We start from the raw sequence: 17,772 nt of genomic DNA on the forward strand, positions 1-17,772 counted from the left end.
TGTCTGCCCAGTGTGAGAGGCCTGATCTGTCCTTCCCAGGACCCCTGTCTGCCCAGTGTGAGAGGCCTGATCTGTTCTTACCAGGACCCCTGTCTGCCCAGTGTGAGAGGCCTGATCTGTCCTTCCCAGGACCCCTGTCTGCCCAGTGTGAGAGGCCTGATCTGTCCTTCCCAGGATCCCTGTCTTCCCAGTGTGAGAGGCCTGATCTGTCCTTCCCAGGACCCCTGTCTGCCCAGTGTGAGAGGCCTGATCTGTCCTTCCCAGGACACCTGTCTGCCCAGTGTGAGAGGCCTGATCTGTCCTTCCCAGGACCCCTGTCTGCCCAGTGTGAGAGGCCTGATCTGTCCTTCCCAGGACCCCTGTCTGCCCAGTGTGAGAGGCCTGATCTGTCCTTCCCAGGACCCTGTCTGCCCAGTGTGAGAGGCCTGATCTGTCCTTCCCAGGACCCCTGTCTGCCCAGTGTGAGAGGCCTGATCTGTCCTTCCCAGGATCCCTGTCTGCCCAGTGTGAGAGGCCTGATCTGTCCTTCCCAGGACCCCTGTCTGCCCAGTGTGAGAGGCCTGATCTGTCCTTCCCAGGACCCCTGTCTGCCCAGTGTGAGAGGCCTGATCTGTCCTTCCCAGGACCGATGTCTGCCCAGTGTGAGAGGCCTGATCTGTCCTTCCCAGGACACCTGTCTGCCCAGTGTGAGAGGCCTGATCTGTCCTTCCCAGGACCCCTGTCTGCCCAGTGTGAGAGGCCTGATCTGTCCTTCCCAGGACACCTGTCTGCCCAGTGTGAGAGGCCTGATCTGTCCTTCCCAGCACCGATGTCTGCCCAGTGTGAGAGGCCTGATCTGTCCTTCCCAGGACCCCTGTCTGCCCAGTGTGAGAGGCCTGATCTGTCCTTCCCAGGACACCTGTCTGCCCAGTGTGAGAGGCCTGACAAGGAGGAGGCCATAGATGGATTTGTCTCCCGCTTAAATCTTGGGGATGACTGAAGCCTGCTTAATTGAAGTGGGGTACATGGGTCCCCCTCCTCTCCTGCTCCACTCCTCGTCAATATCTGTAGATGGTTGCATTTCCTAAAGCCTAAGTAATTCACTTCTACGTGATATGACACCACACTTCTACGTGATATGATATGACACTTCTACGTGATATGACATCACACTTCTACGTGATATGACATCACACTTCTACGTGATATGACATCACACTTCTATGTGATATGACATCACACTTCTACGTGATATGACATCACACTTCTACATGATATGACACCACACTTCTACGTGATATGACATCACAATTTGTTACTTTGCATAGTTTTTTTCAATCATTCAGATGGGAGATGAGTGTTACAAACTGTACGAATCAATGGGGTCCTGCACACTGTAGGGTGGCCGGGTTCCAATATTAGGCTTATGGCTCTAATAGAAATGTTCTGTCAAATGATGTCTCACCATGTTTGTTCCTGACGCTGTCCGCCCCTTGGACCTGGAGTGGACCCACTCCTCCAGGCTTAGCAGCTGCCCATTGGACCCTGGACTTTGTGCGACAACGCTTTTGGTGGCCTACTATGGTCCCTGATGTCTCCGCGTTCGTCGCCGCCTGCACGATTGGTGCGCAGAGTAAGACTTCTCGTCTTCCGGATCCATGGACTAACGGTGGACATGGTGTCCGACCGGGGTCCTCAGTTCTCGTTCTGGAAGGCGTTCTGCACGCTCATTGGGTCGTCGGCCAGCCTGTCCTCCGGGTTCCACCCCCCAGTCTAACGGCAAGTTGGAGTGAGCCAATCAGGACCTGGAGATGACTCTTCGCTGCCTTGTCTCCGCCAACCCCCCCACCTGGAGCCAGCAACTCGTGTGGGTTGAGTACGCCCCGCAACACCCTTCCCTGCTTTGCCACTGGTCTCTCGCCTTTTGAGTGTTCCCTGGGATATCAGCCACCGCTCTTCCCGGAGCAAGAGGATATCTGCATCTGGGCCTTGTCCTGAGTCGTGATAGATTGAGCCAGCAGCTGCCAAGCTTGTGCGCGTTACTCAAGCAGCAAGAGTCACTCAGAGGAATGAGGAGGTCACTCTTCCATCCAAGTACTCGGTAAGATTGATGGTTTTCATGTCATAATTAGTTGAAATATTGTGTTAATTAATATCAATAATACTTTGTTTTTTATTATGTCATGTATGTTAAACTACACTGTTAAATAAAAGAGATTGAACAGTACTTTGGTGACTAGTAACAATATTATGCTGCTACAACGTATACGCTTGGAGACAGGATGCAGGTGCAGAAGGTGAGTTTAATGAATAAGAATGGCAGATAAACAGGAGAAGCATACAGAACGTGACCATGACCAATACTGCCTGAAGACTGAGGCTACTGAGGGCTAAATACAGGGAGAGTAATCAAGGTGATGAGGTCTAGGTGTGCATAATGATGGTGCCAGGACCGGTAGTTAGTAGACTGGCGACATTGCGCGCTGTTTAGAGGGAGTGGGACTAGGCGTGACAGCTGGCCTTTCAAAATGGCTGTGCAGGCCCTATAAAAAGGAACAACAATTGTGATAAAAGTGTACAGCAATGACATCGAACTAAACAATTACTTATATACTGTAATTACTTATAACTCCAAAAGTATTTGGACAGTGACACATTTTTGTTGTTGTTTTGGCTCTATACTCCAGCACTTTGTATTTAAAATACAACGACTATGAGGTTAAAGTGCAGACTGTGAGCTTTAATTAGAGGGTATTTTCAAACATATCGGATTAATCATAAAAAAATTACATCACGTTTTGTACATAGTCCCCCCATTTTAGGGTACCAAAAGTATTTTGACAGATTAACGTTATGTACAATAAAGTAATCAAAAGTTTAGTATTTTTGTCCCATATTCCTAGCACTCAATGAGTACATCAAGCTTGTGATTATACAAACTTGTTGGATACATTTGCAGATTTTTTTGCTTGTGTTTCAGATAGACATTATGTTGTCACTTTTGGATTCACTTTTTTTTGTGAATAGATATAATATGTTTATAAACACTTTCACATGAAAGTGGAAGCTACCATGATTATGGGTAATCCTGAATGAATCGTTTAATAATGATGAGTGAGGAAGATACAGCCAGGTCAAACATCACACCCCAAGACATGCTAACTTCTCACCATTACTAATAACAGAGGAGGTTAGCATGTCTTGGTGGTGTGATGTTTGACCCGGCTGTATCCTTCTCACTCATCGTTATTCACAATTCATATAGGACTAATCTTTTCAAATCCAAAGTGCTGGAATACAGGGCCAAAAAACCCAAAGATGTGTCACTGTCCAAATACTTTTATATGGTGCCTGGGGTTACAGAGACAGACGTTACAGCCAGTGGATGAGCTATTCCTCTTTCTCACACATCTCCCTCTGGGGTTGAAGGGCAGAGACCTGGGCCAACGGTTTCACCAGGGGCGGTGTGTTCATTAGGGCGATATGGGCGACGCACTGCCAAACGGGAAAAGCAAGGGATTTTTTTTCTAATCAATTATATCACGGCAACAGTAGTTATCAGTGTTCTAATCTAGACGTCTGATCTGCCACTAAATGTCCAATCAGGCTAAAGTCGTGCTTCAAATGGCCCCGCCCGTTTTGGGGCGATTTCAGTCAGGTTGAAAATCGCCCAGAAGTCTCTCATAGCCTCTCATGTAAAATCTTTTTTTTTTCAAATATCAGAGCTTTCAATACAATCTCTATGGGTTTCTGAGGGCTTGCACTTACGCGCTTTCGTCATACGTAACATAACCATGAACGTAACTAAGAAAAGAGCGGGTAGCAGCGTCAATCAATTCACGTACTACTATCAAGATGGCTAGCGTTCAGTGCAACTCGATTGTCTCTTTGAAAGAAGTTCACATCAAAGACCATTCAAAACGAGCTACTGGAGTGTATGCTAGCGGTCATGAGGGAACATATTGTGGAGGAGGTGAAGTCGGCGAACTTCGTAGCTATCCAAGCTGACGAGACCACGGACGTTTCTACACAGACACAGCTGGTGCTGAGGTACAACCACAAAGTGCAGGAGCGCTTTTTTGAGTTCCTTCCCATCTCGGAATCAACCTCAGTCTCAATCGCCAGTGTGCTTTTGGAGAGACTGAACGGTCTTTTTGCCGACGACGAGAAAGTCAAACTCATTGCGCAAGCTTACGATGGAGCCAGTGTGATGAGGCGAGAGAAGGCTGGTGTGCAGCAAAAGGTACGTGAGCATTTCAAGAATGCCCATTACGTGCATTGCTATGTGCATCAGCTGAATTTTATCATGCAGCAAGCTACTTCTCGCATCAAAAAAGTAACTAGTAAACTAGTCCTCAGCATGCCTGATTTCAATGAGAAAGTCATTGACCGCTTTGCTGCATTGAAAGAGAGAAGAGAACAGTTTCAGTACAAGTAATGTAGCCTCTCTCTCTCTTTGTCCCTCCCTGTCTGTCTCTTTAACACACACACACCCAAATCAGTTCACAGTTGATGTTGTTTAAAATAGTTATTTTTCATTAAAAAAAAAGTAAAACTTTTTTTTACAAATCTATACAATTGGCCAGAATATGGTTGTTCATATTTACAAATCTATACAATTGGCCAGAATATGGTTGTTCATTTTTACAAAGCCATACAGATAGATGTGTTTACCTTTTCTAGAAATAATTGTCAAATTCTGTTTTCAGGCAAAATGTCTATCACTGTTCATTTTCACAAATCTATACAAGAGGGCAGAATATGGAAGTCTATAAAAATTTCCTATTACCAATAACTTGCATCAATGTTTTCAGTAGCCTCTATCAAAAGCTCCTGCTTGCTTGTTGTGAATTATGCTCAGGTGCACATATTTCCAATTCAACCATGAGGCCTTTTTGAAGCAAGTAATGTGTATATCAGTATTGACTTATATGCTGCCCCTGTCTTCATGTTGTTGCTGGACATATCTTTTTTAAAATGTGTCACCTAAATCATCAGAAAAATTGCCCCCCCTGGGAATTTTTTCAGGAGCCGCCACTGGGTTTCACATCCATCCCTCTACAGTCAGTAGGACCATCGTCACTTGGGCCAGCTTTCCTTACACCCTGCTCGGAGCAGTTACTATCTGGATGTCACAAGAGGAAGTGAAGGCCAACCTGCTGGAGGAATTTAAAAGCTACCCAGACGCACAGGTCATCGTTGACTGCACCGAGCTCAGGTGTCAGACACCGTTCTCTCGTCTGCTGCAGAGTGAGATGTTCTCCAACTACAAACCGCACTGCACAATGAAGGCCTTAGTGGGAATAATAATTCATGGACCGATCACCTTTGTGTCCTCACTGTATGCCGGCTCCATCAGCGACAAATAACTGTTCAAACAGTCAGGTATCCAACACTTTCTCACCGAGGACTGGGCAGCAATGGCCGACAAGGGGTTCCTCATCGATGACCTTGTCCCAGGGAAGGTCTGTGAAATAAATAGGCAGAACACTTCATGTGAAAATGTAAGATGGAATACATCAAGCATTTCCACAATAACAAGTATCACAAAAATGATGGTAAAATCAAATAATTATGACAGGTCAGTTTGGATTATATCAATTTTTTTAATCATAAAAACACTATATATATATATCTATATATTTTTTTTTTTACTTTTGTGTGGCGAACGGTTGAATATCAAGTCTGTTTATTTTTTTGTCGTAGGCTACATAATGTATTCATATAGACACAGGATACACACAAGACTACCTGATGATGCTATGCAGGTCAGCAATCCAAACCCCAAAAGGAGAGACATTTTCAACTTCATGGTGTTAAGATGGTGCTCAAATGAATATGATTGATAGACGGACAGATATACAAAGTAACCAAGAGGATATAGTGTGAAAAGTCGGTTTGCTTGTGTCTGCTTCCTGTTGCCCTAAATTGAGCAACCACACTGACAGCAGTAACAACAACAGGCTAGGTGCTGTTCATGGTGCGCATACGTCTTTCATATAAGTAAAACTTGCTAACACTTTACTTAAAGCCTGCAGATATAGAGTAATGCTTTATAAGTTGTTATAAAAAACTTGACATACAGTGGGGGAAAAAAATATTTAGTCAGCCACCAATTGTGCAAGTTCTCCCACTTAAAAAGATGAGAGAGGCCTGTAATTTTCATCATAGGTACACGTCAACTATGACAGACAAAATGAGATTTTTTTTCTCCAGAAAATCACATTGTAGGATTTTTAATGAATTTATTTGCAAATTATGGTGGAAAATAAGTATTTGGTCAATAACAAAAGTTTCTCAATACTTTGTTATATACCCTTTGTTGGCAATGACACAGGTCAAACGTTTTCTGTAAGTCTTCACAAGGTTTTCACACACTGTTGCTGGTATTTTGGCCCATTCCTCCATGCAGATCTCCTCTAGAGCAGTGATGTTTTGGGGCTGTCGCTGGGCAACACGGACTTTCAACTCCCTCCAAAGATTTTCTATGGGGTTGAGATCTGGAGACTGGCTAGGCCACTCCAGGACCTTGAAATGCTTCTTACGAAGCCACTCCTTCGTTGCCCGGGCGGTGTGTTTGGGATCATTGTCATGCTGAAAGACCCAGCCACGTTTCATCTTCAATGCCCTTGCTGATGGAAGGAGGTTTTACATTTACATTTACATTTTAGTCATTTAGCAGACGCTCTTATCCAGAGCGACTTACAGGAGCAATTAGGGTTAAGTGCCTTGCTTAAGGGCACATCGACAGATTTTTCACCTAGTCGGCTCGGGGATTAGAACCAGCAACCTTTCGGTTACTGGCACAACACTCTTACCCACTAAGCTACCTGCCGTTTTCACTCAAAATCTCACGATACATGGCCCCATTCATTCTTTCCTTTACACGGATCAGTCGTCCTGGTCCCTTTGAAGAAAAACAGCCCCAAAGCATGATGTTTCCACCCCTATGCTTCACAGTAGGTATGGTGTTCTTTCGATGCAACTCAGCATTCTTTGTCCTCCAAACACGACAAGTTGAGTTTTTACCAAAAAGTTATATTTTGGTTTCATCTGATCATATGACATTCTCCCAATCCTCTTCTGGATCATCCAAATGCACTCTAGCAAACTTCAGACGGGCCTGGACATGTACTGGCTTAAGCAGGGGGACACGTCTGGCATTGCAGGATTTGAGTCTCTGGCGGCGTAGTGTGTTACTGATGGTAGGCTTTGTTACTTTGGTCCCAGCTCTCTGCAGGTCATTCACTAGGTCCCCCCGTATGGTTCTGGGATTTTTGCTCACCGTTCTTGTGATCATTTTGACCCCACGGGGTGAGATCTTGCGTGGAGCCCCAGATCGAGGGAGATTATCAGTGGTCTTGTATGTCTTCCATTTCCTAATAATTGCTCCCACAGTTGATTTCTTCAAACCAAGCTGCTTACCTATTGCAGATTCAGTCTTCCCAGCCTGGTGCAGGTCTACAATTTTGTTTCTGGTGTCCTTTGACAGCTCTTTGATCTTGGCCATAGTGGAGTTTGGAGTGTGACTGTTTGAGGTTGTGGACAGGTGTCTTTTATACTGATAACAAGTTCAAACAGGTGCCATTAATACAGGTAACGAGTGGAGGACAGAGGAGCCTCTTAAAGAATAAGTTACAGGTCTGTGAGAGCCAGAAATGTTGCTTGTTTGTAGGTGACCAAATACTTATTTTCCACCATAATTTGCAAATAAATTCATTAAAAATCCTACAATGTGATTTTCTGGGGAAAAAATTCTCAATTTGTCTGTCATAGTTGACGTGTACCTATGATGATAATTACAGGCCTCTCTCATCTTTTTAAGTGGGAGAACTTGCACAATTGGTGGCTGACTAAATACTTTTTTCCCCCACTGTATTCTTTAGAATCTGGGTTGAGCAGGTAGTGTGAAGTAGAGGCAAAGAACAAAGGAACAGTATTCAAACGTATTTTGAAGGTATGGTTTTCACAATAAAACGTAGCAATGATGTTCTAGACATCAATCCATATTCATAGTTAAGTTTTCCATACTTTGCGTTCACTTTTATCAGTTCATCCATTTCCACTACTCCTTCACTTTAAAACCATGCTAATTAAAATCAAACATACAAAAAACTAAAAGGGGCACAGGAGGTGGTGAAGCCCAGGAGGCAGGCAGATCCACCACGCATCCTATTTCCTATATACTTTTGGGCCCTGGTCAAGTACTGCACTATGTAAGGAATAGTATGCCATTTTGGACGTACCCTAGAAGTGTGCCAATGGATCTGTGTGTGAGTGTGTTTGTGTGTGTGTGGCAGGGCTATTTCCTGCCCTTGAAATCAAAGAGATCACATTGAATCTGTATTTCAAGTTTCTCTCTCTCGCTCTCTCTCCCCTTCTCCCCCCCTACCTTACCACGCCCCTTTTCCAAATGTCTCGCCCTCAGAGTTACAATGGCAGAGGAGGAGGAGAAGGGAGCAGGGTTGAGGGCACTGACCCAGAGAAGATCCAATTGGAGCAGAGTTACAGGGAGAGAGGAGAGGAAGGGAGAGGGAGGGTCAGAGAAAGTAGGGTCAGAGTCAGTGTCCGCATCAGCAATGTCTGAGAGCCTACATACTTAGACACAAACAGCAGACCTGGGTTGAAATACTATTTGAAATCATCTCAAATACTTGATCTGTGCTTGATTGAGCTTGCCTGGTTTAATGGAACCAATAGAATAGTCCCGACAGGGTAAACGTCGCCCACTTGGCACTTCAGGCAGACTAAAGCAATCGCTCAAAAGTATTTGAAAGATTTGAAATAGTATTTCAACCCAGTTCTGGCGTACACTGGATTCTAAGCAGGGTCTGTTAAAAGTTTACTACAACTGTTCAAATTATGAATTCATTGCTTGTTGTTCATTTACATAATATTGGTACGTAGAGAGAGATGTAAAGGAGTTCAGTGTCTTTTGGCTTGGGACGGGGAAGGCCATGGAAAGGCCCTGAATGCTTAGAATGTATCCCAAATAGTACCCTATTCCCTTTATAGAGCTTCTTGGTCCCTGGTCAAAAGTAGTGCACTATATAGGAAATAGGGTGCCAGACATTAGTGTTTGTACTGAAGCAGCTTCAATGTCAACAGTCGTCCATTCATACGCTTTCAAAACATACAAATATATAACACTGTAGATTTCATGATTCTTTTCTTATTGGTACATGCCAAATGTACTGTAGAACAGGGGTTTTCAAACTGTTCTTGCCCAGGGACCCCCGCCCAGGCAAACCGGCGACCCAGGGACCCAATCATACGTTGGCAACAAAAAAAAAGTCACATCTTGTCTTATCATCAAGTGAAGGATAATGGTAAGGAGAAGTAATACATTTTTTAAATGAATAGATTTGATAGATAGTTTAATTACTTTGACCTCCTCACAGTACAAGAGGAAGTGTACATTTTAACATAGTCTATTAGCTAGAAAGGTATCTTGGCGGTGTAGAGAGAACTTTGCTGTTGTAAAGCAATTTTCCAATTCTACACATTTCTCCATTGATCTGAGAGAACGTTTTGCAGTGTTGAAGCAGATTTTCAGTAATTCTCCACAGTTTGGAATGGAGCTGAGAGATAATTTCAGCAGTTACTCTGCTCCAACATTATAACAATATCAATGGGCAGTGCCCGGTTTTAGAAATGTTTGATTCTCCCTGACTGTCTAGCGTTTATTTGATTGTTAGTTCTCAAAGATAGTATTATTAAAACATATATACACTGCTCAAAAAAATAAAGGGAACACTTAAACAACACAATGTAACTCCAAGTCAATCACACTTCTTTGAAATCAAACTGTCCACTTAGGAAGCAACACTGATTGACAATACATTTCACATGCTGTTGTGCAAATGGAATAGACAACAGGTGGAAATTATAGGCAATTAGCAAGACACCCCCAATAAAGGACTGGTTTTGCAGATGGTGACCACAGACCACTTCTCAGTTCCTATGCTTCCTGGCTGATGTTTTGGTCACTTTTGAATGCTGGCGGTGCTTTCACTCTAGTGGTAGCATGAGACGGAGTCTACAACCCACACAAGTGGCTCAGGTAGTGCAGCTCATCCAGGATGGCACATCAATGCGAGCTGTGGCAAGAAGGTTTGCTGTGTCTGTTAGCGTAGTGTCCAGAGCATGGAGGCGTTACCAGGAGACAGGCCAGTACATCAGGAGACGTGGAGGAGGCCGTAGGAGGGCAACAACCCAGCAGCAGGACTGCTACCTCCGCCTTTGTGCAAGGAGGAGCAGGAGGAGCACTGCCAGAGCCCTGCAAAATGACCTCCAGCAGGCCACAAATGTGCATGTGTCTGCTCAAACGGTCAGAAACAGACTCCATGAGGGTGGTATGAGGGCCCGACGTCCACAGGTGGGGGTTGTGCTTACAGCCCAACACCGTGCAGGACGTTTGGCATTTGCCAGAGAACACCAAGATTGGCAAATTCGCCACTGGCGCCCTGTGCTCTTCACAGATGAAAGCAGGTTCACACTGAGCACGTGACAGACGTGACAGAGTCTGGAGATGCTGTGGAGAACGTTCTGCTGCCTGCAACATCCTCCAGAATGACCGGTTTGGCGGTGGGTCAGTCATGGTGTGGGGTGGCATTTCTTTGGGGGGCCGCACAGCCCTCCATGTGCTCGCCAGAGGTAGCCTGACTGCCATTAGGTACCGAGATGAGATCCTCAGACCCCTTGTGAGACCATATGCTGGTGCGGTTGGCCCTGGGTTCCTCCTAATGCAAGACAATGCTAGACCTCATGTGGCTGGAGTGTGTCAGCAGTTCCTGCAAGAGGAAGGCATTGATGCTATGGACAGGCCCGCCCGTTCCCCAGACCTGAATCCAATTGAGCACATCTGGGACATCATGTCTCGCTCCATCCACCAACGCCACGTTGCACCACAGACTGTCCAGGAGTTGGCGGATGCTTTAGTCCAGGTCTGGGAGGAGATCCCTCAGGAGACCATCCGCCACCTCATCAAGAGCATGCCCAGGCGTTGTAGGGAGGTCATACAGGCACGTGGAGGCCACACACACTACTGAGCCTCATTTTGACTTGTTTTAAGGACATTACATCAAAGTTGGATCAGCCTGTAGTGTGGTTTTCCACTTTAATTTTGAGGGTGACTCCAAATCCAGACCTCCATGGCTTGATAAATTTGATTTCCATTGATAATTTTTGTGTGATTTTGTTGTCAGCGCATTCAACTATGTAAAGAAAAAAGTATTTAATAAGATTATTTCATTCATTCAGATCTAGGATGTGTTATTTTAGTGTTCCCTTTATTTTTTTGAGCAGTGTATATATAGTTCAAAATCTTTTCTGCATGCTTTCTATCTGGTTTCGGTCGTTTAAGTTGACAATTAAACTGTTTTTCCATCCTGAAAATGTAACATTTCTCTGCTAATACAGGAGTAGTAAAGGCCTAGTTCACTAATTTTGCAGGATTTTTGTATTTGTATGTTTAATGATTTTTTTTTTTTTTGATAGAATTCCAGTCATTAAGCTAACGCTAGTTAGCATTGGCTTGCGAAACCACCTCTAACTTTCTTCATACTGGACAAAGAGACATAAAAATGTTAAGTAAATAAAGGCCTTGCCAAAATCATGAAGTATCCCTTTAAGACGTCATGTGCCACATTTTGCCTGCTGGGGTTTTATCTGTTTTGGTTATAAAAGTTTATTTGAAATTTAAAATAATTCTTACAACATTGCATTTACCTTTACATTTTTGTCATTTAGCAGACGCTCTTATTAAGAGCAACTTACAGTTAGTGCATTCATCTTAAGATAGCTAGGTGAGACAACCACATATCACAGTCGTAGCAAGTATATTTTTTCTCAACAATAAAGTTAACAGCAAAATCAGTGCTATTAGTAAAAAACAGGTGCACGTTTTTTTGGAGGGGGGGGATAAGACTTACTGACGTGTTATTTAAGATTCTATTTGAAGAGGTAGGGTTTCGGACGTTTTCGGAACGTCTTTTTAACATAAGAAAAAATACTTGTTATAATTAGAAAATTCATTACGATGTTGATTCTTTACAATAGGGTTGGGATCAATTTTAATCCAAAAGCCAGTCAATGCAGGGAGTGATTTTAATCTACACAAACTTTGGACATAAATCGTTTCTCAATTTCAGTTTACTAAGAAGTCATTCACAACAAAGTTGTGAAGAGGGCACGACAACGCCTTTTCCCCCTCAGGAGACATGGATCCCCAGATCCTTAAAACTTTATACTGCTGCACTATCGAGAGCATCCTGACCGGTTGCATCACCGCCTGGTATGGCAACTTCTCGGCATCCGACCATAAGGCGCTACAGAGAGTAGTGCGTACAGCCCAGTACATCACTGGGGCCAAGCTTCCTGCCATCCAGGAAGGCCCAAAAAATTGTCAACGACTTCAGTTACCCAAGTCATAGACTGTTCTCTCTGCTATCACATGGAAAGCGGTACCAGAGCGGCAAGTCTAGGTCCAAAAGGCTCCTTAACAGCCATAAGACTGCTGAACAATTAATCAAATGGCCACCCGGACTATTTGCATTGACCACCCCCTTTTGTTTTTACACTGCTGCTACTCGCTGTATAGTATCTATGCATAGTCACGTTACCCCTACCAACACGTACAAAATACCTAGACTAACCTGTTATTTTATTGTGTTACCTTTTATTTTTATTTTACTTTAGTTTATTTAGTAAATATTTCCTTGACGCTATGTTCTTAAAACTGCGTTGTTGGTTAAGGGCTTGTAAGTAAGCATTTCACTGTAACATGTGACAAATACATTTTTATTTGAAATAGAAGCTATTTTTTCAATTACTGAATTGGAATTTCAGTTCACTTCATGAATTGACTGCTTTCAATTGGAATTTACCCAAATCTTACAGGCTGAAAAATATGTAACCCACACATTTGTGACGTATAATGTGCTACTTAAGTGGCTGCTGAGGCACGCTTAGTTGAGGAAGTTACTTTAACTTCCTGTTTTACTCCGTATGTTCAACAAAAAGTATGGCAGCTCTATTACGTTACATTGTTTTTCTATCAGCTCTTGTCCAAGGATCAGGTAAATATTCTACCATTCTACCTTTGCTCTAATATTCACTCTATTGATTAGATATGTATACCAATAATCTGATCGGAAAGGCCGGCAAGTGACAGGCAGTAGTGCTGATAGTTTCAATTGATGTTAGGGATGGGCTACTCACATGTTTGTTAGTAATTTTTTGCTGTTTATTTCTTTTTAAATCAAAGACAACGACTACAACAGCACAGTGACAACAAACATTCAAACATGATAAACAAACAACAAGAGGAAAGGCAATACAGGGTAGCCTGGGTCCTACCAGGACACACAAGACACCCAGCGAGCCCTGTCAAAACACGCCAGGCTTCCTGTGTGACCTGGCAGGAGTCAGGCCTGGGAAGGGATTGACAAGCCACTCTTCACTCTTCTTCAGATAACTGTCACTGAAATATACTGGATATCCAGTCATATACCTGATATGTCATCCCTCCTACTGTACTTTACCACGTGTCTTGATGTCAGATCCCAAATAACCGTATCACAGAGGTTTTCTCTGTATGGGGATAGGTTTTCTATCAGGGGGTAAGAACACTGGGGTAGACTACATGGATAACTAAAACTTACGATATCTCTCTGGTATTCTCTATTGTACAGCTGTTGAATGTTCCACTGACAATATTACTTTTGGAGTAGAATTCTGATATTTGATGCAAATAGAACTCTGATATTTTAAATATATATTATATAATATTTGAAATGGAACAGAATTCTGATATTTTAAATAGATATTATAATATTTGAAATGGAATATAATTCTGATATTTTAAATAGATATTATAATATTTGAAATGGAATAGAATTCTGATATTTTAAATAGATATTATAATATTTGAAATGGAATAGAATTCTGATATTTGAAATAGATATTATAATATTTGAAATGGAATAGAATTCGGATATTTTAAATATATATTATAATATTTGCAATTGAATATAATTATGATATTATGATATTTCATTGAAAGTAGTTCTATCTGGGGTTTTTTCATTTTTTTTTTTTTTAAATGTTTGTTTAAAAAAAAATTAGGGGGTAGATCAGCTTTAATATTAAGCTTTTTAAAAATATATTTCCCTTTATTACTTTCCAACCCCACCACCCCTTCCTTAATTGGAGTAAACTAGTGAACAACAATGCTAAGGCCTCTACTTCCAGCTTATACATAATATATACATTTTATGGACACAGTCAATTCTACAATAATTCTATTTTGTTTGTTTTTACTCCTGAACTTCCTCTACCCTCAACCTCTCCGATAATTTTCCATCCGGTTTGCTTCTATATGCCATATCTTTCTAACTGTGCTCTTTCACAAAAGCTCTCAACCTAAAACCTATATATTTATTATGGACACAGTATGCTTTACATTAGTTATCTTGTTGTTATTAGTTGTTGTTAGTTGTTATTAGTCCCATCCTTCAACACCACACATCTATCTCTCAACACCATCCATATTGGATTTGTATTTGCCATATACAGTGGCTTGCGAAAGTATTCACCCCCCTTGGCATTTTTCCTATTTTGTTGCCTTACAACCTGGGATTAAAATTGATTTTTGGGGGGTTTGTATCATTTGATTTACACAACATGCCTACCACTTTGAAGATGCAAAGTATTTTGTTATTGTGAAACAAATAAGAAATAAGACAAAAGAACAGAAAACTTGACCGTGCATAACTATTCACAATTTCCATATGTTTTTGTTAGCTGCATGTGCAACATAACTCCACCAGCCCTACCGATGATATCATTTACGAAGAATTTACCTTTTTAAAACACATTTTCAAAAAATAATACTTTTTTATCAATTAGTACATTTGAGTTTAACCACAATATTTGTTGCATTATTTCTTCTGTCGTTTCTGGAGGATTAAATTGAAATTGTAACCAATATGGCTTGTTTTAGAAATAGTGATATTTGGGAGATTATTTCCTTTTCAAATAACTGAAAGTGAGAGGTTGTATTCTGAATAAAGGGAAAAAGGCCATTATTGAACACTGGGTGAGACAATCTTACTAATTTGCTAGAGAACCAGTTCGGATTTAAGTATAACTTTTGTATGACTGAAACTTTTAGTGATAGGTATAATGCTTTATTATTTAATAATTTCTGTCCTCAGAAATTGTTCCAAATAAAATTGAATATTTTTTTCTCCTATCATTTAAAAAACTGTTTGCTAGGCGTAGGCAAGACCATAAGCAAATAGGTAAAATGGGATAATACTAAAGAGTTAATCAGGGTGATTTTTCCACAAATTGACAGGTATTTACCTTTCCATGGTAGCAAGATCTTATCTATTTTTCCTAACTTTCTATTAAAATGTATTTCATTTGGGATATGTATTCCGAGTATATCCACATCACCATCAGACCATTTTATTGGTAAACTACATGGTAATGTACATTTTTTATTTTTGAATGATCCAAAACGTAATATAGTACATTTATCACAATTTGGTTGTAATCCAGAGAAGTAGTTATATCTGTTGACATGGATCAATTGGTTAGTTAGTAGAGTCATTTGTTGAAGCATACTGTTCTGTATAGGGTTAGTATAAAAGCATGAGAAACATGTTGAGCCACAGGATGTGGAAAGCCACAGCTTCAGCAGCGAGGGTGGGGGGTGATACATTGACAGAACGTTGACAGCCATTTATAAGCCAACTGGTTTCATGACGGATATATATTTTAGATCACAAACTCTACAATGAAAAGAAACACACCCAACATACTGTATCTTATAACAGGTCTATGAATTAAGGTGGGTTTAGTACAATGCACAGAAAAGAGGCAAAGTGTTTTGTAATTCATGCTAATTCAACTATAGTTGCCATAAATATACTGTTGCACTGTAAAAAAGCCAACTTAAGCAATTTCTTAATGAGCATTATTCTGTGAGTTGAGTGGACTTCAAAAGGGCAAGAGTTTGAGCTAATGTGTTAAAGTTTGTTTACTTGACCCCTAGAGTCCATTGACTCACCGGTGTCAATCTAAACTAAATCTGTCCGTTTAAGCTAGAGATATGTGTTTTTGTACAGTATGGGCTGCGTCTCAATCCACAACATCCGCCTATGGCGGCCTTCCACATATGCGATGGAAGGTGGCCGAGCTACAGCGGTGTTTCAGACCATGAGACATCCTGAAAATCTGTCTGCTCACAAAACGTCTGTAGTGTCCGAACAGTTTAATAATGTGACCACTCTACGGAAAGATGAGACTCTCACGAACACGAAGTTGGTCTCCGGTGGTCTCTGTAAAACATTTATACCTACCCCAAAAAAAGGGGTTAAATATGTGTAAAAATATATACACTATTGTTCAAAAGTTTGGGGTCACTTAGAAATGTCCTTGTTTTCGAAAGAAAAGCATAAAATAACTTCAAATTGATCAGAAATACAGTGTAGGCATTGTTAATGTTGTAAATGGCTATTGTAGCTGGAAACGGCTGATTCTTTATGGAATATCTACATAGGCGTACAGAGGCCCATTATCAGCAACCATCAGTCCTGTGTTCCAATGGCATGTTGTGTTTGCTAATCCAAGTTTATCATTTTAAAAGGCTAATTGATCATTAGAAAACCCTTTTGCAATTATGTTAGCACAGCTGAAAACTGTTGTGCTGATAAAAGAAGCAATAAAACTGGCCTTCTTGAGACTAGTTGAGTATCTGGAGCATCAGCAATTGTGGGTTCGATTACAGGATCAAAATGGCCAGAAACAAATAACTTTCTTCTGAAACTCGTCAGTCTATTCTTGTTCTGAGAAATTAAGGCTATTCCATGCAAGAAATTGCCAAGAAACTGAAGATCTCGTACAACGCTGTGTACTACTCCCTTCACAGAACAGCGCAAACTGGCTCTAACCAGAATAGAAAGAGGAGTGGGAGGCCCCGGTGCACAACTGAGCAAGAGGCCAAATACATTAGAGTGTCTAGTTTGAGAAACAGACGCCTCACAGGTCCTCAACTGGCAGCTTAATTAAATAGTACTTTTCAAAACACCAGTCTCAACGTCAACAGTGAAGAGGCGACTCCGGGATGCTGACCTTCTAGGCAGAGTTGCAAAGAAAAAGCCATATCTCAGACTGGCCAATACAAATAAAATATTAAAATGGGCAAAAGATCACAGACACTGGACATTGGAAAATTGGAAAAAAGTGTTATGGACAGACGAATCGAAGTTTGAGGTGTTCGGATCACAAAGAAGAAAATGTGTGCGATGCAGACCAAATGAAAAGATGCTGGAGGAGTACTTGATGCCATCTGTCAAGCATGATGGAGGCAATGTGATGGTCTGGGGGTGCTTTGGTGGTGGTAATGTGGGAGATTTGTACAGGGTAAAAGGGATCTTGAAGAAGGAAGGCTATCACTCAATTTTGCAACGCCATGCCATACCCTATGGACGGCGCTTGATTGGAGCCAATTTCCTCCTACAACAGGACAATGACCCAAAGCACAGCTCCAAACTATGCAAGAACTATTTAGGGAAGAAGCAGTCAGCTGGTATTCTGTCTATAATGGAGTGGCCAGCACAGTCACTGGATCTCAACCCTATTGAGCTGTTGTGGGAGCAGCTTGACCGTATGGTACGTAAGAAGTGCCCATCAAGCCAATCCAACTTGTGGGAGGTGCTTTAGGAAGCATGGGGTAAAATCTCTTCAGATTACCTCAACAAATTGACAACTAGAATGCCAAAG

At 41.8% G+C, this 17,772-nt stretch overlaps 1 protein-coding gene across 1 annotated transcript in view; it reads left to right on the forward strand.

Annotated features, from left to right (window-relative positions):
• Positions 1-12,989: 12,989 nt before the first annotated feature.
• LOC311098836 (uncharacterized protein) overlaps positions 12,990-17,772 on the forward strand; it is a gene marked incomplete at its 3' end in the record, with an annotated part of 31,252 nt that continues 26,469 nt past the window's right edge. Inside the window, exon 1 of the mRNA XM_084139404.1 lies at positions 12,990-13,058. Coding sequence (XP_083995530.1) covers positions 13,004-13,058 — 55 coding nt within the window. The 5' untranslated portion in view covers positions 12,990-13,003. The remainder of the gene's footprint in view (positions 13,059-17,772) is intronic.

The sequence above is a fragment of the Coregonus lavaretus genome (genome assembly GCF_964263955.1).
Source record: "Coregonus lavaretus genome assembly, chromosome: 23".
Classification (NCBI taxonomy): Eukaryota; Metazoa; Chordata; class Actinopteri; order Salmoniformes; family Salmonidae; genus Coregonus; species Coregonus lavaretus.